At 43.6% G+C, this 21,925-nt stretch overlaps 1 protein-coding gene across 5 annotated transcripts in view; it reads right to left on the bottom strand.

Moving 5' to 3' along the window:
- The window catches only part of PTPRG (protein tyrosine phosphatase receptor type G), a 592,097-nt gene that overhangs the window by 157,743 nt on the left and 412,429 nt on the right, over positions 1-21,925 (bottom strand). For all 5 annotated transcript variants that reach the window (XM_026650229.2, XM_026650227.2, XM_026650225.2 and 2 more), the window contains exon 6: positions 100-166. In XM_026650229.2, the coding sequence (XP_026506014.1) occupies positions 100-166 (67 nt within the window). The remainder of the gene's footprint in view (positions 1-99; positions 167-21,925) is intronic.

Here is a 21,925-nt window from a genome sequence, read left to right as displayed (position 1 = left end):
ACATCTCAATATGTCCTTTGAAGGGTGACCCGATCCCTTAAGGACAATATTCTAGCCCCTCTACCCTTCCAGCAAAAAAAAGTTTAAGTAGCTACTTACCATGATGTACGACACCCTTCAACCCATGGATAATAGGATCCAGTGCTGGATTGTCCCTCTGACTGACCTACATATAAAGGATACATGATTGGTTAAATCTATTCTGGCATCAGACAGAACAGTCTCAGTTTAATCTTCTAAAGGGGTGGGGGGGAAAGATGTTATCTAGCAAGCTGCTTGGTTCTCACATTTACAATGGCTCCTCAACAAATGCTGAAGATATATGGTATAATAAAATAATGCGACAAAGGCTAAATCAAAAGAGAGAAAGTCTTCAGAATACATTAAAACATTAGAAATGTTAAAGCCCCTGCAAAGCCTAAAAGTGAACAGCTGATTTCTCTCCACAAATTTCTTAGCTAAATAGTAGTTCAAAGTTACCAAAGAAGAGTCACTGAAAATCGCCAGATCCTCAGCTGCTGCAAGTCAATGTGGCTTCATGGAAGTCAGCAGAGCTGCATCAATTCGTACCAGAAAAGGATCTAGCCCTTAGTGTATTTTTTTAAAATATTTTTAAAATAACTTATTTAAGGGCCCTTTGCGAGAGGGAGGGATAAAGTTCACATCAGGCAGAGTCCAGACAATAGCCTCTGAAATTTGATAATGCAATCCTGTGCTCCTGGGGCAAAAATGTCCTTAGTATTCTTCTATGCAGAGATAAACACATCCTCGGCAGAGATGATCTAGCCACAATCCAGAGAGGGGAGTAAAACCAGCAGACACAGGGGGTACGTCTACACTACCCGCCGGATCGGCGGATAGTGATCGATCTATCGGGGATCGATTTATCGCATCTACACGCGATAAAACGATCCCCGATCGCTCTCCCGTCGACTGCTGAACTCCTGCTCGGCGAGAGGCGGAAGCAAAGTCAATGGGGGAGCCGTGGCCATCGATCCCGCGCCGCGAGGATGCGAAGTAAGTCAATCTAAGATACGTCGACTTCAGCTACGCTATTCTCGTAGCTGAAGTTGCATATCTTAGATAGATTCCCCCCTCCTCCCCCAGTGTAGACCAGGCCAGGGACATTAAACCTTCCTTCCCCACTTCAGTTCAAACCTTCCAAATTAAGGCTCCAGGATGGAAAATGATAAAATACAGGTAGGATCTGATCAGAAACAGTCAAATGAAAAAGAGTACCATTCAATTACATCATGTAATGGCAGACAGCTAAAAAGTGACAAGTTTTTAAAGTGCTTATATACCAATGCTAGAAGTCTAAATAATAAGATATTAAATGAGGATATTAATATAATAGGTATCACAAAAACTTGGTGGAATGAGGATAATCAATGCGACACAGTAATACCAGGGTACAAAATATATCGGAAGGACAGAACAGGTCATGCTGGTGGGGGAGTGGCACTATATGTGAAAGAAAGCGTAGAATCAAATGAAGGAAAAATCTTAAATGAACCAAACTGGACCATAGAATCTCTACGGATAGTAATTCCATGCTTGAAAAATAAGAATATAGCAGTAGGGATATAATACCCACCGCCTGACCAGGATGGTGATAGTGACTGTGAAATGCTCAGGGAGATTAGAGAGGCTATTAAAATAAAAAACTCAGTAATATTGGGAGATTTCAACTATCCCCATATAGACTGGGTATATGTCACCGCAGGACGGGATCAGGGCTGGCGCAACCCATTAGGTGACCTAGGCGGTCGCCTAGGGCACTAACATTTGGGGGGCGGCGACCGCGGCGACCGGATCTGAGACCGTGGCGGCCGGATCTTCGGCCGCCCCGGTCGTCAGTGGTATTTCGGGGGCGGGACCTTCCACCGCCTCTGTCGGGGGCAGCATTTCGGGGGCGGGACCTTCCGCCGCCTAGGGCGGCAAAAAAGCTGGTGCCGCTCCTGGACAGGATGCAGAGATAAATTTTCTTGACACCTTAAATGACTGCTTCTTGGAGAAGCTAGTCCTGGAACCCACAAGAGAGGCAATTCTTGATTTAGTCCTAAGTGGAGCACAGGATCTGGTCCAAGAGGTGAATAGAGCTGGACCACTTGGTAATAGTGACCATAATATAATTAAATTTAACAGCCTTCTGGCGGGAAAAACACCACAGAAGCCTAACACTGTAGCATTTAATTTCAGAAAGGGGAACTACACAAAAATGAGAAGGTTAGTTAAATAGAAATTAAAAGGTACAGTGTCAAAAGTGAAATCTCTGCAAGCTGAATGGAAAAGACACCATAATAGAAGCTCAACTTAAATGTATACCCCAAATTAAAAAAACATAATAAGAGAACCAAAAAAGTGCCACCGTGACTAAACAATAAAATAAAAGAAGCAGCGAGAAGCAAAAAGGAATCCTTTAAAAAGTGGAAGTTAAATCCTAGTGAGGAAAATAGAAAGGAACATAAACTCTGGCAAGTGAAGTGTAAAAATATAATTAGGAAGGCCAAAAAAGAATTTGAAGAACAGCTAGCCAAAGACTCAAAAATAATAGCAACAAAAATTGTAAGTACATCAGAAGCTGGAAGCCTGCTAAACAACCAGTGGACAATTGAGATGCTAAAGGAGCACTCAAGGATGATAAGGCCATTGTGGAGAAACTAAATGAATTCTTTGCATTGGTCTTAACAGCGGAGGATGTGAGGGAGATTCCCAAACCTGAGCCATTCTTTTTAGGTGACAAATCTGAGGAACTGTCCCAGATTGAGGTATCATTAGAGGAGGTTTTGGAACAAATTGATAAACTAAAAAGTAACAAGTCACCATGAAATGACTTATTCCCTTACTGTAAAGGGAAATCATGCCTCACCAATCTACTAGAATTCTTTGAGGAGGTCAACAAGCATGTGGACAAGGGGGATCCAGTGGATATAGTGTACTTAGATTTTCAGAAAGCCTTTGACAAGGTCCCACACCAAAGGCTCTTACGCAAAGTAAGCTGTCATGGGATAAGAGAGAAGGTCCTCTCATGGATCAGTAACTGGTTAAAAGATAGGAAACAAAAGGTAAGTATAAATGGTCAGTTTTCAAAATGGAAAGAGGTAAATAGTGGTGTCCCCCAGGAGTCTGTACTGGGACCAGTCCTACTGAACGTATTCATAAATGATCTGGAAAAAGGGTGATGAGGTGAGGTGGCAAAATTTGCAGATGATACAAAACTACTCAAGATACTTAAGTCCCAGGTGGACTGCAAAGAGCTACAAAAGGATCTCTCAAAACTGGGTGACTGGGCAACAAAATGGCAGATAAGGTTTAATGTTGATAAATGCAAAGTAATGCACATTGGAAAACATAATCCCAACTATACATATAAAATGATGGGGTCTAAATTAGCTGTTATCACTCAAGAGAGAGATCTTGGAGTCATTGTGGATAGTTCTCTGAAAACATCCACTCAATGTGCAGTGGCAGTCAAAAAAGCTAACAGAATGTTGGGAATCATTAAGAAAGGGATAGGAAATAATACAGAAAATATATTGCCTCTATATAAATCCATGGTATGCCCACATCTTGAATACTGCATGCAGATGTGGTCGCCCCATCTCAAAAAGGGTTCAGAAAAGGGCAACAAAATGATTAGGGTATGGAACGTCTTCCATATGAGGAGAGATTAATAAGACTGGGACTTTTCAGCTTGGAAAAGAGATGACTAAGCGGGGATATGACTGAGGTTTATAAAATCATGAGTGGTATAGAGAAAGTAAATAAGGAAGTGCTATTTACTCCTTCTCATAACACAAGAACTAGGGGTCACTAAATGAAATTAATAGGCAGCAGGTTTAAAATAAACAAAAGGAAGTATTTCTTCACTCAATGCACAGTCAACCTGTGGAACTCCTTGCCAGAGGATGTTCTGAAGGCCAAGACTATGACAGGGTTCAAAAAAGAACTAGATAAATTCATGGAGGATAGGTCCATCAATGGCTATTAGCCAGGATGGGCAGAGATGGTGTCCCTAGCCTCTGTTTGCCAGAAGCTGGGAATGAGTGACAGGGAATGGATCACTTGATGATTACCTGTTCTGTTCATTCCCTCTGGGGCACCTGGCATTGGCCACTGTTGGAAGACAGGATACTGGGCTAGATGGACCTTTGGTCTGACCCCATATGGCCGTTCGTATGTTCTTATTTCTGTCACTTGTTTGCAACAGAGCTAAGCAAATAATTAGCAACCAATAACATGAGAAATTTTGCCTTTTCCCCTATTCATTGGGTGTCTGTAGAATAGCTTACATATTACACTAACACATTCATTATTTAAAATTACTTTTCAATTTAATTTTGGGAAATAAATTCTGGCATGTACTCGGTCACAAACTGTTTTTTGCCAATACTGGATATTTAAAATTTGAGAGGTGTTGATTATTTTCGAATGAGTATATAAGTTACTGCTCTCCCCTAGAGATGAGCATATACATTGGATATTTTGTTTTGGGGGCCAAACTAGGGGAGTGAAGGGGGAATCTGTTTCAATTAGAACTGAAAACCATTTTTTGAAAAGTTTCATTGAATTGAAAACCTCAGAACAATTTCATTTTGAATTGACTGAAATGTTTTGGTTGACTGACATCTCTCTTTCCCCCTGAGTTTTTCATTTTAGTTGTTTTCTGATGTTTTTCATCCTTTTTTGCCTCCAAAATGACCAAGTTTAAAAACAAAAGCCATTTTGAAATGAAAAAGTCAAAAAGAAATGTTTAGACTTTAAAAAAAAATAAAATCAGGTGTTTTCCAGCCGAAAGTAAAAGGCCTGGTCTACACTGGGGGGTAGGGTGGGATTTTCCGATCTAAGTTACGCAACTTCAGCTATGTGAATAACGTGGCTGAAGTTGACACACTTAGATCTACTTCACTGTGGTGAGTCGACAGCTGACGCTCTCCCGTCGACTCCGCCTGTGCCTCTCGCTCCGGTGAAGTACCGGAGTGGACGGGAGAGCGCTCAGCGGTCAATTTATCGTGTCTAGACTAGACGTGATAAATCAACCCCCGCTGGATCGATTGCTGCCCATCAATCCTGCGGGTAATGTAGACAATCCCTTAGTTAAGGTCAACCCAAATTTGCTAATAGTTTCAGAAGAATGCATTTTTCAGCTGAATTTCTATTCTCCTGCACTTCAGGAGATTGAGGCATTTCAAAGGGTGACTGTGTGTAATATCTGGATAATGTATGCTAGTTATCAGGGTGCTATCTGGTGGGTGGGATTTCCTTCTCTATTCCCATTGGAAAAGATGGGGAGCCAGCAGGTAGGGCTGGAGAAGGGTGAGAGCGCAGATCTTTTTGCTGAGAAAAGTAATCCAGAATAGGAGATTCCTAGCTGGGACAGCTCTTCTTCCTTCATGTAGTGCTGTTGTTTCATCTGTGGAAGGAAAGTGTGGGGTCCCAGTAACTCCCTAGCCAGGCCCCACTCCCTTCCACCTCAGATCTTCCATGTCCCGTGAGTCTTCACTTCATCAGCCAGTAAGAAAGATGTATGGCATGGTTCCCCCAAGCCACTCAATGCTAGAGGAGTTGGGAGGTCTTTATCTGCTTTAACAGCGGGAAGACTCTCCCACACTCCCTATATCTTTACCTCTGGCCCTCACTTGGCCTCTCAGTGCAACAGAGCGAGGCAGGTAGGAGGAGGAGGCAGCCAGCCCTGGTTGTCTGGGCCAACCTGCCTCTTGGGCTTCAGCCACAGCACACTCATAGGAAGGAGCCATGGGAGTTCAATATGGACGTATGGGTGGGAACGACAGAAAGGCAACCTCAACCTATGCTAGCAGCAGCTCAAGTGGAGGAGGCAATGGCCAACCCATGCTGTCAGTTTTTGATGTTCAAAAACAGAATAGTTTAACTGTCCACACAACCCGCTCTGGGCCTGCAGTTTCCCAAGGGCTAGATACACCCTGCATTGAAGAAACTGTGAACCCTGTCAGATAGTTCAGGGTCTCTATGCAAATCAACCCTCTTTGGTAAAGCTGGGCTAACGCCTAATTCACAGGAAAAGGCACTACCTATTTGTCCAACATTTGTGGAGTTGAGACCCGGCTGCCCTAATTCGAATGCCCACCAAAGTAATTCCAAGTCCTGCCACCAGAACAATAACCCCAAAGCTGTGACCTCATGAAAGAAGCAAACCACGGTTAGTTTAACCACGTGCATATACTAAGAAATTCATGCGCACGCAACTCAACCTTCTCAATTGCTTCACACTCACACAACTCAACCCACTGTGATTACCTGATGCATAATGTGGTAGTTCCGGGCAACTGCATCTGTATTTCCCCTCAGTGATCCAGCCAGGGCACCACTCTCCACTTCTAGCTCCCCAGCCATTGCCTGTCTGGGTGGAGACTCATGCGTCTCTCCCTTCTGATCACAGCATTTTCAGGCACAGTTCCCTGCCTTCACTATGTCATTCCCAGCAAAGACAGATTGCAAAAGGACACCTGCTTGCTTCCTCTTCAGAGAGGGTTAACAGATATAATTGTTACATTTATAAGTACCATAAAGTTCTTTCTATGCAAGCCTATTTTATTCTGAAGGTAAAAAGCACTACAGAGAAAACATATTTAAAACAATGAAATAACCTCCATGCATGCTAATAGGTTTACCAGAATTAACTCCAGCCCAAACATGGATTCTGGCAGGAACAGTCCTTCAAACTCCCACCCAAGTGGGAAGCCTTGTGGTCCCTAGTTTATCACAGCCTCAGCACAGAACTAGCAAACTCAAAACAGGTTTATAAACACCCTTTCTACAGTTCCGGGGTCTTTGAGCTGGAGCTTCCAGGAGCAAGACATTCGTAGAAAATGGGTTTTCTTCCCCAGGGCATAGTTTCCAAAAGGGTGGATTTGAAGTGGATGATTTGCATACCCATCCATCCCCCGCTACTTCCTAGGAAATCCACTTCACACGTATTGTTCCAAAAAGCCCTTTGACGTTCCTAATACCTTCCAGAGGGTGCATTAGTCAGTTTCCTAGAGAAGTTACATACAGTTCCACAATAACCAATACACAATTGTATTTTTAACACAATGAACCCCAAAGGCATCACACCTAATTCAATAAGGTTTAACTTAATTCAACAAAGTTCATTCAGGAAATTGTCAGTCTGTCACAACGCCACACACAACCTTGCACACTAAACCCAGCTGAAAGTGACTCTGCTCATGCAACAGTTAAAACTGCCTGGGAAGGAAGGTGACAGCTGCAGCAGCACGACTAGTAGAGAGGCCTGCTTCAGCTCATCACCACCTTCTGTGGGCTACATTGACCACCCGCTTGCCAATTCCAGAACCACCAAGACGCTCTGAGATTGCCCAATAGCAGCTCCCTATCAAGAAAAGACGGACAGTCGTCAGCAGCCGGCCCTGGCCAGCATTAGAACGTGGCTGGCCCTCTTAGCCCTGTCCCTCAATCTGGCACAAGCTGAGATACATGCAGCCCTTTTGTTTTTTAAACAGTCTGACTTGTAAGCCAGCCTTTGTTACAGGGCAGGTGCACCACAGCCGTCACTCCAGGGCAGCGAAGGGCCAGACACCAAGGGAAAGCTTGAATGACTCTCACACCTCTGAGTCACAGTTGAAAGTTACACAAATCCCCACTTGCTCTGCATTTCATCTGCCATTTAATTAACTGTCAGCTTTAACCACTCCTGCCACTTCATTGCTTCCTTGTTGTTGCCCGCCTTGCTGCTATTTAGCTAACCTAGCCATTGTTTAATCCATTTCTACAATTAATGGATGTTATTTAATCTAGTGGTCAAAGAACATTCACTACTGCATTTACATTATTGGGTTAGCTCACTCCACCTTTAAAGGGACAGCGCTAAAAAATCCCAACAATTTCACGACTTAAAAATAGTATAAGGCATGCCCCCAATTACCTCTGTCAGATTTTGTGGCTTTAATACTCATGTTGCTGTATTTTAAAAAAAGTGTTTTTCTTATAGCTGCTGTGTGAGACCTACATTAAGAAAAGGAGAAAGTAACTCAAGAGGACATATTGAGAATGCACAAAATGATACCAGATGCAAAAGAGCAACAACAGACGGACAAAGTATATAGAAACAAACCAAAAAAAACAAACATAACAAAGAAAAAACAAAAACAGGGAAGTATTTCTTCTCCATACTCTTCCAATTCTAATAATCTCAGGTGCTTCTTATAATAGTGGTAACTAAAGCATTCTCAGACACAAGTGTGGTTTTTAAAGTTTTACCTGTTTCCTCCCAGAGTGAGAAAGGAAGAATGACCCAGTGGTTAGAGCACTACCCTGGCACCTGGGAGAGACCAGTTCATTCCTCCTTTGACACAGTCTTCCTTCAAGACCTTGGGCAAATCACTTAGTCTCTCTGTGCCTCAATTCCCCATCTGTAAAATGGGGGTGATAGCAAGGCCCTACCGTCCAAAAAGTAGTGAGGAGAATTTAAAGATTGTGTGGCTCTCAGATCATATGGTAAGGGCAAGGCACGTTAGAGAGAGAAGTCTCTTGAACAGTCTTCCCTGTTTGTGGGAGTCTTTTACACAATAAAAGGGTGAAAAACGTTTTTAAAAATAAGAAAATATCTATGTAAAAATCACAAACATTGGCAGTAGAACTCCAGGCAAGTCTAGTATTAAGTGCAGCAAGTTGCAAGTATTCAACAGTCACAAGTCAGGCCTGTAGATTTTGCACTGCTTCTGGCAAATAAGCAAGTAAACAGTTTAAAAATACAGGATTGTTCAGGGGTATGCTATTGGGTCCTTCCTATCTATTTAGATTTCTCCAAACCCATCATTGCTGCCACTAAAATCACATTTTTTAAAAAAAAAGGTAAAATTAGTGATTTAGTTTGTGACTCAGAGAAAACAGAGGTGCCTGACCCTGGACTTGGGCATTGCTTTACTAAGTGGTAGTTTAACTGTAAACTGTGCAGACTTTTATTTTGTTTGCTTTGTTTTTATTTCTGGTGACAGCTGCAATTGGTTTGAAAAGAGGAAAGAGATGGAAAGAATCCTGAAGGTAAAAACCTTCCAGATGGGATTTTCTGTCAAAGTAGATCAATTTTTAGACCTACCAACCTTGGCAGTGTCCCTTTAATCGGCTGAGGTACAGCACCTATTATAGAACCAGCTAAGTAAGCATTTTGAAAGTGTCTTCTGAAAATGTGTGATGCTCTGCAATAAAATTAAATGGGGACTCAGGCTCTGTTCAGGGAAACAAGTATCGGTGCATCTGTAATCACATTTTCTGTTCATCTGTATAATGCAGGGTCTCTTGTCTCTTTAAAAACTTGTGTGCAAATGGATACCATTTAGGGAGATCAGGTTTCAGTTCAGTGCTCCTTGGGAGATGTTCTTATTTTTCCATGCAGTTGTTTTGCTTTCCTCTTGCTAACGCTGCACTCCACTTTCTCAACATCTCACCACTATTGCGGCTTGGTTTTGCACGCTGTGGACAACGCTAGACGTAATTACTAGTTGGCTTTTTCAAAAGTTAAAAAGACAAAAAAAAAAAAAAAAAATAAAAAAAAATCAGAGTTCTCTCATTTCCCATTGGGATGTTTGGTGCTTTTTGAAGATTAAATGTGTTTAAAAAACTGCAAACCATGAGGAGAAACGTTCTTTTTCTGCCTGGTTCAGAACTGGCCTAAAATCACAGGCCAGATGAGCAACTGTTTGGGAGCAGTGCATGGAATCAGCAATGCACAGCACAATAGCTCCTTTCCAGCAATGGCGCTCACGCCGGAGGTAATTCAAGATCTGTTTTGCAGCTCCTAAGCCCGATATCCATTTTCTGTAATGGTTCAAACCTTCAGAAGAAAAACTCAAGTTTTCAAATTTCTTTCTTAAAAAAAAAAAAAAAAAGATTAATACTCAAGTTTCCTCATTTTAATTCCCTTTGGTAGCAAAGTGTGCTTTTGAAACCCAAAGTGCTGGGTTCTAGCCCAAGTGTTACATGTCTCTTTTTTACCTGGCACAGAAACATAGGAACTGCCATACTGGATCAGATCAGGGATCCATTTAGTCCAGTATGCTGTCTCTGACACTGGCCCGCACCGGATGCTTAACGGAATTGTGGACAAGGCAGCTATGGGATAATCTCCCCACAGGGAAAGTTCTTCGATTTCTTCTCCTGTTACCGTTATTCGGACTTTTAGTAAGATGTCTGATCGCATGTATTTCTTTTTGCAGCGGTTCATTTTCAGGCTGACCTGACTGCTTTTCTTGTTGAGTCTTCGTAGCATATTCTGCAGTTGGTTGGTGCTTTCGGCAATTAGTACGATGTTGTCCGCGAATCTGAGATGAGATAATCGTTCTCCGTTTATATTGACACCGCTCCTCTTGTTCATAACCATTTCGAGGCAAGCAGTGAATAGTTTCAGTGAAATCGTATCTCCTTGCTTTACGCCTTTCTCGACTGGGATGCGGAGGGGAGTTTCGAGGAGAGTAATGTCTGTTGTACATCCAATATTCGCTTCCTTCAACAAACTGATGTACTGCGTGTTAATGCCCTGCTCTGTGAGCGCCTTTAATATTGCGTTAAACTCGATGCTATCGAAGGCCTTTTCACAGTTTGTATTCCCTCGCTCTTTCTAGGAGCTGGCTAAGGGTAAATATATGGTCGATCATGCTAACATTTCTTCGAAACCCTGCCTGCTCTCTCGGCTGTTGTTCATCCAGACTCTGCGAGAGTGGTTTATTATCACCTTTGTAAAGAGCTTGTAGATGTGAGACAGCAGGCATATAGGGCGGTAGTTCTTAAGATTTTCTCGATCGCCCTTCTTGTGCAACAAGATGGTATTCGACTCCTTCCAGCTTGATTCGACTCCTTCCACCACATCACTACCATCAAGTGGGTTTATATCCCTTCCAAAACTCTATCAAAACGTCTTTATTAGGGAAATGCTGTATATGCCTATTATCCTTACAAATGTCTCATCCTTTTTTGAATCCTGCTAAATTCACAGCCTCCATGATATCTTGGCAAAGAGTTCCACAGGCTAATTGTGCATTGTGTGAAATCACAGTGACTGGTGCTTTTTTGTGGCCACAGAGTTATTATAAAGATCATATGTAGGTGCTGGCACATCTTTGTTTCTCCTCATTTGGGCTTCACTTAAGAATGGCCTGCAAAAGCTTAGCAAAGCTTTTTTCCTGTGCTGGGACAAGAGCATGAACTCATTCCCATCCCCTACTTCCTGATGGGAAAGGCTAACACTGAAGGAGACCAGCCAAATGAAGACTTCTCTAGTGTGATCATAAACGCACACCTAATACTGTTGTTCAGAAGCGCTCTCAGCTCAGTATGGATTAATGACACGGAGACAGAAAACACTATTCTGGAATTTTCCTAAAAATGCCCATAGAAACGTGACAAGACATTGTGTTTACTGAATATGAAGCATCCACTGAAGTATAACTAATGTACAAAAGATCCTCAGGAAATGGGATAGAAAACTTGCATGTTTCATTTATAATTGAACAGTGCCTGTAATCCTCTTTGACGGAAACAAATAGGTAACCATCACACTAAGTGCAATGGAAAAACAAACACAGCCTTGGAGTTTAAGAATATCATTATGCTGTTTCCTATACTAATAGAACTCTCTCACCTCAGGGTAGAGATGGTATGAAGGTAAACTAAGTATATACAATCTCTTTGTTCATCACTTTCTCTGTGCTATTTCTGTTCCCCAATGCACACGCTATTCTGGGTAGAATGAATTGTTTTGTTTTAACGGGATGAATAAAAATATAAAATGAGCATCTTGTATCTCACGCAGTCTAAACAACAAAGTAATATGGTCTATATAACAAGGCAATGCACAAGTGACCACATCCCAGAGACATAAAACAACCCAGCAATCGAATGCACAATGCATTCTTTGAGGGGGTTTATTCTGAGAAGCAAATAAAAATCACGGTAAGATCGTGACACTGTACAGTTAGTATTTACCCACAGTTCCAGTTTCCAACACTTTGAACAGGAAATAACTGGTATCTCAGATACCCACAGCGTGACCATGGTTGATCAATGATGAACTTTTTTAATGGCAACAACACTAGCACTTTTTAATGGCAGCTGCCTGTGCTCACCTTGTGACTAAGCATGTCCCTAAGAGTGTGTGCTGTCAGCCCTTGTCTCTGTGTCAATAGGAAAGGCGCAGAAGAGGGAAACAGGCATCCTCTAACCATCATGTTACTAGTGCTCTAAAGACAAAAGGTCTAAAGAGCATGCGTAGTGGGACTGCTAACAGCACTGACAGTTAGCATCACAGCTGCATTGTGGTTAGAGTTGCTGGGGTTTTTTTTTATTGTATGCTACTCTAGTACTGGTATTGAATCACAAGTGAAGATAATCTACAGACTCTACAGGACTATGTGTCTGTTACTTACATGGCATAAGGCTGTTTAATAGGAGTGCGAAGCATAACATGTCGATTTCAAAATTCAGTTCCATGCCCTATCATTATCCTTTAAGTAACTGCAGCTCTTTGCTAGCCTGATATTTTAAAGAAAAAAAAAAAACCCTTTAGAAACAAACTAGGAGTCTCTTATAGCTTTCAAAATTAAAAAAATAAAATGAGACTCCCAAAAATCCTGAATTTATAAAAGGCCAGGCTAAGAACATGCAAGTGAACTCAGACCTGCCTTTCAGCCCAAAGTAATTCTACACATTATAGTTTAATGAAAAATAGTCTTGGTCAAAACAATTTTAAACGTGCATGGAGAAGTTTGTGAAGCAGCTTGCTTTCTTTAATAATTTTTATATACGAGTTTCTAATGAACTCTGAAAAAAACAAGCACCAATGGATCCCAAGACCAGATTGTGATCACCTAGTCTGACCTTCTGTATAACCCAGGCCAGAGAACGTCCCCAAAATAAAATAAATAAATTAATGAAGATATCCCATCTCCTAGAACTGGAAGGGACCTTGAAAGGTCATTGAGTCCAGCCCCCTGCCTTCACTAGTAGGACCAAGTACTGATTTTGCCCCCGATCCCCAAGTGGCCCCCTCAAGGCTTGAACTCACAACCCTGGGTTTAGCAGGCCAATGCTCAAACCACTGAGCTATCCCTCCCCCTCTGCCAATAATTCCTTTTGAACTACTGCATATCCTTTAACAACAATCTAATCTTGATTTAAGAATTGCCAGTGACAGAGAATTCACCACGACCCCTGGTAATTTGCTCCAATGGCTAATTACACTCACTGTTAAAAAACGTACACTTTATTTCCAGTCTAAATTTGTCTAGCTTCAACTTCTACTCACTAGACTGTGTTAAACCTTTGTCTGCTAGATTGAAGAGCCTATTATCAAATATTTGTTTCCTACTAAGTCCCCCTTAACTTTCTCTTTGCTAAATTAATGGATTGAGCTCCTAGAATCTATCAGTATATGGCATGTTTTCTAATCCTTCAATCATTCTTGTGGATATTTTCTGAACCCTGCTCAATTTATCAACATCCTTCTTGAATTGTTGACACCAGACCTGGATGCAGTATTCCAGCAATGGAGGCACCAGTGCCAAATACTAGGGTAAAATAACCTCTACACTCGAGGTTCCCCCATTCACATATCCAAGAATCACGTTAGCCCTTCTGGCCACAGCATCACATTGGGAGCTCACATTCCACTCATTCTCTATTATGACCTGCAACTCTTTTTCAGTGTCACTGCTTCCCAGGAAAGAGTCCCCACCCTGTAAGTATGGCCTACAGTCTCTGTTCTAGATGTATTCTTACATTGAGGCAGTGAGTAATATAACAAATTTATAGCTGCATCTACGATTATTTTCAGGGAGCGGGTACTAGATCTCATCTTTGATACCCTGGCTTGAATAAGCTGCATCACGGCTCTATGCACGTGAGGAGTGAAGTAAGAGAGCCTGCCATTCCCCCTTTCCTGGCTTCCTATTTTATGCAACACCTCCACGCCTCGGTGGCACTCTCAGCCACCAGTCTCCACATGGCAATGTCTGGAGGCAGCAGCACCACCAGGCACTACAATGAAGGCCTAGAATCACGGCCGCCCGGGGGGGGGGGGGGCAACTGGGGCAATTTGCCCCAGGCCCCGGGCTCCACAGGGGCCCCACGAGCCCTGGCCGAGAATCCCTTTTCTGGCTAGAGGCACCTTTTTAATTTTTACTCACCCTGCGGCGTTCCGGGTCTTCGGCGGCAGGGGGTCCTTCACCTCGCTCCGGGACTTTGGCGGCGGGGGGTCCTTCAGTGCCGTGGCAGACCCGGAGCCAGTGAAGGACCTGCCGCCGAAGACTCGGAGCGCCGCCCGGAGAGTACAAGCGCCACAGCGGGTGGCGCCTTTTTTTATGTCCGCTCCCCCACTTTGCCCCAGGCCCCCTGAATCCTCTGGGCGGCCCTGGCTAGAATCACCTACTGTAATAGACTCACCTTTCTAAATGTATATGACTATTACAAGACTAGCAGAACAGAAGTAAGAATGTGTGTTCCTTTAGAAGCACAGTTAATAGAGCTGAGTTTCAAGATGGAAAAAGCGAGCAGAAGAAAAACCTCAAATCCATTCCAACTGGGATAAAATAAAAACTTCTCTCCCGTTTCCACCCAAAACATCTGGCATTTAGGCTTGTTAGACTGTCATACATTTGCACAATCACTTTCAAGCTCATTAAAGGGGCTCACAAAGCAAGTACTATGCCAAAGTCTACTATATGGACAGCTGACATGACCATGCCTTTTGTATAAGACACAGGAAAATGAATGGCAACAATTTTGTAATGCTCTACCTGAGCCTTTCCCCTCACAAGAGTGTCATAATTTACTTTTCTCTCCCTATGCAATATTTGGCCCTTGCCTTGGAAACTAATCATCTTCAATCTATCAGGTCTTACCCATCTGCTAAGTAAACTGGCCAAGACGATCTGCATGCCTTGAATTTCATATAGCCAGCTGCTCCCTTAGTACTATAGCATTAGCATCCAGAGACCATCCTGTAGTGTTGAAAAAGACTGTCTGCCAGGGATGAACGACTAGATAGTTAACTGTGGCAGCTGACGTAAGGGACAACAGGGGAGACAGAGAGATGGCAAATTCTGCTTTCAGTTACAATGGTGCAGGTCAGGAGGAACACTCTCCAGACTGCCTGGCTGCAGCGCCATTCAGTTTGCCTGTGAAGTCTACTGCCCACAAGACAAATATTCAGAGTCCAGAGCTTCTGTACAGTTTCCAAAGAAAGAAAGAAAACTTTTATCTATTGGCTGTGCTAAAGAGATCAAATTGTCCTGTAAAATTCCAGAAGAATCAACATGGTAAAGCAATCTGATCTCTCACAATCAGCCTACTCTGGCTGGACAGATGTCAGTACTGTACTTAGGTAGGAATGCTCCTAATTTTCCACTATTTTAGTTCAAGAACAAGAAAAGCCACCTGCATGCACACACTAAACCCTAAACGAGTATCTATTTTAATACTATAACTACCGATTTCCAAAAATTCAAGGTAACTGCAGCTCAAGGAAATACAGACAGGGAAAGGATTTGACATGCTGCTGATGAAATTGTTCCGATACAAGTCTTTGGGGCCAGATTATTTTATAGCTATCTAATTGCTCGAGTGGCTTTTATTCTTAATATTACTGAATGATTCCACTTTAACTCCGGTCTCCTGTGGTATGAAAGGGTGTGACTCTTTGCAAGGCCAGGATATGTATCCTATTATGTTGCACAAAACACATCCCCCCCCCCACTTTGTCTCTTTTGGGAAATCAACCTTGTTAAATCTCCTGTATCTGAATCCATGCTCCAGTCTTGAATAAATGGATCGATGGATCCGTGTCAATGAACAGAGGTGGAAGATTTTCCTATACTCTACTTTGAAATACTGGTGGTGTTTCCAATTTGAGATCTTTCTGGAGTCTGTGCTGAAAGATGCTGGTCAATACTGTGGTGCAATGGCAGATCGGTGTGGGCAGCCAGCAGGCTGGATAGCGCCCGCACAGTGCTACGCTACAGTTAGTGCTTCTGATTTTCCATCCTCCTGAATGTTGAAAGGTCTAGAAGGATGCATTCTTCTCCGTCCCCCTCCCCCCCACAGGTAATGTGCTATGACTGCACATCACAGACAGGCGCAGCAGAGTAGAGGTGCCCTCATCCCACATGCAGTGGGGGAGGGGGGTTGCCATATAATATGTGATGCACACAGAAGAAGCATCTTGAACCACAAACCTCCTAAGACATAGCAAGTAATAAAAAAGGTCCCTTTAAGACTTTAAATTGCTGTTTGTCTGAAGCAGGAAGAGAAACAGATATGCAGGCAAAATGTGACACTAAACCTTAAGCACCGTGCACACACTATTTCGCACAGATATTGCCAGGACCACTGATTAAAAAAAATATGTATTAGATCTGAGTTAACCTCCAGCTCTGGCAATCTGTATCAGGTTCAGTGACTTGAAGACCAATTCCACTGAGTCAAACCTGTTTTTCTGAGCTCCTTTGGTTTTCAGGTGTTAATAATCCCTTCCAGGGGCGAAGAAAATATTCAAGGCTTAGAGGCACAAAAGGAGGAGGGTTCCGTTTTGATACGTAGGAACTCCCACGCAAGCAGACTGGAAGTTTTATATATTGCATTGTTTAAAAAAAGGCAGCTAATGGGTCTTCCAATGATTATTTTCAATAGAATAATGGGTGTGCATTGATCCTTCTAGCTAATTCCACTTCAAATAATGTATCTCCGAGTGAGGACTTTGTAGTGATGTATTAACTTAATACACCACAGCTTTGTGGAGAGTATTTAAAATGAGATATTAACTAGCAATGCCAAAGAGGAGACTGCTAGGCAGATACTGCGGCTTTTTTTTTTTCCTTTAAGGTTAAGTTAAAAATGGTTTAAAAAGCTATTGAACCGACTGATTAGATTGTAACCAGTCCTCATCTACATCAGGCATTCTGGCTGCCCCACGCTTGCCCTGAGTGCAGCACAACTTCCTTACACCACTGCTGGGGAAAGCATCAAAACACCCCTTACCCACATGTGCACACACTGTGCCTTGCTCAGCACTGTGATAACCACGTCCAGGAAGGCCCTGGAGTTAGCTGCAGGGATATTAGACAAGCAAACTGGAAGATGTTACATCTTTGAAAATTTCCAGCTCAAAAGCTGTCTTGTTTTCAGTCTTTGTACTCTCAGCCATGCTTCCTTGCTCTAGTATTTGTTCTGGTTCACATGTTCTAAGTCAGGTTTCAGAGATCTCAGGGAGTCTTTCCCAGGATGGGTCTTTTTTCTCTATAGGGAAACCAGGCTTCCTTGTTGTCCCAGAAGTTCCCATTCCTGTCCTTATAGTCCAGCTTCAGTTACAAATGATGTAGTCTTCCCAAGCTAATCTTCAGCTTCTTGTTGGGGATTAGGGCCCCCTCAGCTTTGCTCTCCTTCTATATATAACATTTGGGCTGGCCCTTTGTTCTCCATAATGAGGCTCATTTCAAGACTCTAGTAAAATTTCTGCAGGCAGTTTACTCCCAAATCTCCAGCGCATTATCCATATAGAAATGACATAAAAGTCCAGGATATAAAAGTGTAAATGAGATATTGTGATGTCACTATTTATAAACAGCAGAAAACATCTTTGCTGAGGGACAGAGATAATGGTCTACATAATAAACTCCCCCAACCCCCCCCAATTTAATTGCATCCTGGCTACCCGGACTCACTTTTGTGGTTTTATGATGTACAGTAGGCATGGTTGAGAATGTACTCGCACAAATAATTTTATACAAACAGTTTGTTGCAACTTTAATGTATTAAGAAAAGAGGAAAGAGACCGAATAACTTGAATGAGAAAACATATAACATCTTGATATTGAACTCCCATATTTCCCGAGGCAGGATGCTAACGCAGGATGCACTGGATCAAAAAACAAGGGCTTTGGACCCAAATGTAACTAATTAAGTGCAGTTTAATTACTCAGCTCAGAGTATGTTCTGCATTTCTATGTTAATCACATACTGTGGTGCATGCTGGCAAGTGACTGATTAGTTCACTATGCCAAGCAATTCTTCACTATGTCACATAGAATATCAATGCCATCCAGTACCTCAAGTTATGTAATCGCTGGCCCCATAAGAGTGCTTTTATTCTTTTTCTTTTTTTGCTGTAAACCATTCATTGTCCTAAACGTTGACTCCATCCGTTGACAAAGCAATACAGCAAGTCCTAACTTCACAAAAATATTCCTAAAGCCGCTTACACTACTGTTTAAAAGCACTAAGTAATAGCATTTTCATCCTAGAAAGAAAATGTACAGTAAGTGAAAAGCACACTCACTTCACCAATTGTTGAAAAAAACCTTTCTAATAAGCCCCCATCTGAGGAAAAACAAAAGATAACCCCAGCTCAAAGAGGACACGCTGATAAACGGCAATTTGAGCAGTTCAATAGAGTATTTAAAATATACCACAGCTCTGCAGAAGACAAAATTTAATTATGACAAAGAAGAGACAGCTACGGTGGTGGAATCTCAGCCCTAGGAAGGCTTGATTGATAGAATAGGCTATTTGTAGCTGAGCAAAAAAGGAAAAAGCTGCAAGTTTATTTAAAGCAATTTTGGTGCACTGTGCCCACTTGCTCTCCTTTGAGAAAATAATATGATATCTTCATACAGCGTGTAGTCTACTTATTTAAGCAGCAGTGCGCAAGATCTCTCAATCCTACCAGCAGTTCAGCTGGAAAAATGGCACACCAGGGGGTAACATTTTATTGGGAAGAAATCTATTTTTATAAAAACTGCCATCAGTAATAAACTCTGTTCTCACTACTCCAGGAAGAAACTTAGACGGGTCCGTTTTTACTGTTGCTGTGATGTGTCCAATTTCAGAGAGACCTAAGGTGACAACAGCTATCGCACTGAAAATGGGGCAGGGAAGGAAGCGTCGCCATGAGAAACAGGGCCCGCGTTGCAGCCGGGTTATCAGCAAAGACCCACGTCTCACCGAAGAGACGCTTTACACGTTTGAAGAGACTAGATTCAAAGTCGCGAAGTTATATTTAATCTTCTCGTGTTCGTGGCTCCAACTCGGTAAAGATTTGTTTGTACAACTGAGAAAGCGTTAAAAAAAAAAAAGTGTGCTGGAGGAAACACAAAAGGTGCAGGGGACCAGTTCAGACTGGCACCCAGACTCCCAGCAGCTGGGAGGAGTTTGCAAGGGGAAGACTATGGAAACGGCTCCAATTCAGAATGTCAGGGTAAATCAGGCATTTCCAGCCCTTTCCCCTCCTAATTGACACAGAGGCACTGGGCACAGTAATTGTCCCTTTCACAGCAGCTGCCAAGAAGAACTTTCACAGCTTCCTGAAATCACCTTTCATTCACCTTGGAAACCTCCCACTGGTGCTGGGCTCCCTGCTTTCCTAATGCTGACTACCCACTTCCGCTGCCCACCGTCACACCACCCGGCTGGTTCTCCCAGAGCGACCATGGCTCCGCCACGGGAACTGGTGCAGAACGTAAAGCAGGCAGCTGTGACTCAGAACACACGCCGGGGGCAGAAGTGTTGATTAAGGGAACATGTTGACACAGTCATTTTTCTGACCATAACCACACCTCAGTTCACAATTCAATTAACAAATCAAGTGAAAGTAACTTCCTGGAGTACAGGATTGAGGGGAGACAAGACTCAAATTAGGAGTTCAAAAAGCAGGGCCAATTTTTCTGCTGATGTAAATGGCACAAGTCTGCCAAAGATCGATGGAGCTGCACCCACTGACATCATCAGGAAAGTTAGTTTTTATTCTGATACTTATTTAAGGGGTTACTTTGAAATATAGTCACCAATGCAGACTGTGCTGGCAGCCAGGAAACACAAGTGACGTGTTCAAATGTTACATTTCCCCCTCCATTCATCCACTGACACTTGCCAGATAGTGGCAAACTATCCACTCTCCTCTTTTTGCTAACCCAACATTTCTTGCCTTCAGACAACCATCAGTAACAAACGACACAGCTATGTCTTGTTGGGGAGGGAAAAGAAGGGTAGACTTTGCTTGTTTGCCTCACTTCTCCAACACAAGTTTCTCGAGGGAGACATTTCCCATTTGTGATGCAGTTGTAAGTCGAATGGACTCACGCGCCTGCAGGAGTTTCGCGCTCCTTCTCCATGAACCTTGTTTTAGATCAACAGTGTTAATTAATCATTTTCTGCCACAGGAGGACAAATTAGTCTGTCAGTTACAATGTATTCTAGCTAGACTTGGCATTTCTCTTTAAGGAAGTTCCTCCTTTTTCACTGTAAACTTTTAAACTAGTTTAGGTTCTTGCAGTATCTTGCCAACAACGTCCCTTGAGGTGCTTTGCCCTTCTTGCTCTGACTGGTGATGGCACATGTGGGTGCAGCTACCTAAACTTTGCCAGGAAAATGGGGGGAGGGGAATGGGACACAGACCCTCATGGAGTCACAAGACACCCTCCTGTATTACAAATTCCTTCCAGCGCCCCCACCAATAAATCTCTAAACACCTCCAACTCTCTCATCCTTCCAAATTTCCAGTGATACCTCCCTTCTCCATTTATCCCCATTCTCTCTCCCCTCAATCCTCCCCCCAATCCATCCTCCCTCTCCTCCAAAGCACACCACATTCTCCCCTCTCCAAAGCTTCCCACAAGTGGTGCAAGTAGAAATCATTTCTTGCTGGGACCCTGCACTCATGGGAGGGACACAAAGGGGGGGCACGTGACCTCCTCACGTGACTCCTCTCCACCCTGCCCCCAGCTCGGGGCCCCTGCACTCTCCCCGTCTCCTCCTCATGATCCACATCCATCCCATGTTACCTGGGGAGCTCTGTCCTCCTCTCGCTGCACCGGAGACTTCTGCTGTACGGACCCCAGGCAGAAGGACTCAGGAGATGCCGCTGCGTGGAAGGGCTGGGGGCGAGGCTGAGGGCGTCCTCCTCCTGTGTCTTTCTGGTACGCCGTACCAGCTATAAATATCTTACTGTTGCGGTGTCCAGACCAGACCACCGTACTTGCACCACCGCTTCCCACAAGCCTGAACTTCTCCCCCCAACTTCCTTTCCAAGAGCTCCCCATACCCATTGTTCCCCACCCCCAGATCCTTCTGTGACATACAACCTCAGCTCCCACATCCCCCAAATCCCCCCTGAGGTTCTGTCTGTGTCCCCCCCCTCCCTCCCCCCCCCGAGCCTGGGATCCTCTTCTCAAGTGCCATTCGGAGCTGCATCCACCTCCCCAAGGTGTCCCATCAAGCCTGGATCCTCCTCTCCAAGGCGCCTACAAATCTTCCCATAGCCTGTGTAGCTCCCTAATTCCTCCCGCCTGTTGTGTCTTCAGGAAGTCCCTGTGCCCCCCAACTCAATCACTTTCTCCTCTTGGTGTCCTTCATGGAAGTGGGGAGAGGAGATGGAGCAGGAGCGGCTATGGGGCCAGGGCTTAGTGTTTTTCCTTTTGTGCCTTTATCTGCCCACTAGGGTCCCATCAGGGGGAGGACACGGAGCCAGCTCCAGAGAGCAGCCTTCTGGCAGCCTAGCAAAGGGACAGAGCATCGCCCAGTAGCAGGAGACCCAGCCCAGCAACTCAACAGGCTGATATGGGCAGGGAGTGGGGGAAGAAATGGATGCTGAGATGCAGCCTCAGGCTATTCCACCTGGAGGGGAGGGAGGCAGTAGAAAAGTTGCAAGGTGGAAAGACAATAAAAGTTGGGGTGATGCTGTCCCATGTACCCACTAGTTACCGGGGGCCCTTTGACCAGCAGGTTGAATAATCCCCAGAGGGAAGTGCTGTGAGCCTGATTTCTTGGGACACTTAAAACTAGACCAAACCAAACAGAGAAAATGGTCACTGGGGAACGACCCTTGCTGGACTGACTAACGGAACAGAGAGGGGTTGTGGGGAGGCTCCTTGTTCCTTGGATT

This window comes from Terrapene carolina, unplaced genomic scaffold, assembly GCF_002925995.2.
Source record: "Terrapene carolina triunguis isolate 2854851 unplaced genomic scaffold, T_m_triunguis-2.0 Scaffold89, whole genome shotgun sequence".
Classification (NCBI taxonomy): domain Eukaryota; kingdom Metazoa; phylum Chordata; order Testudines; family Emydidae; genus Terrapene; species Terrapene triunguis.
This window is presented reverse-complemented; position numbering and strand designations above follow the sequence as displayed.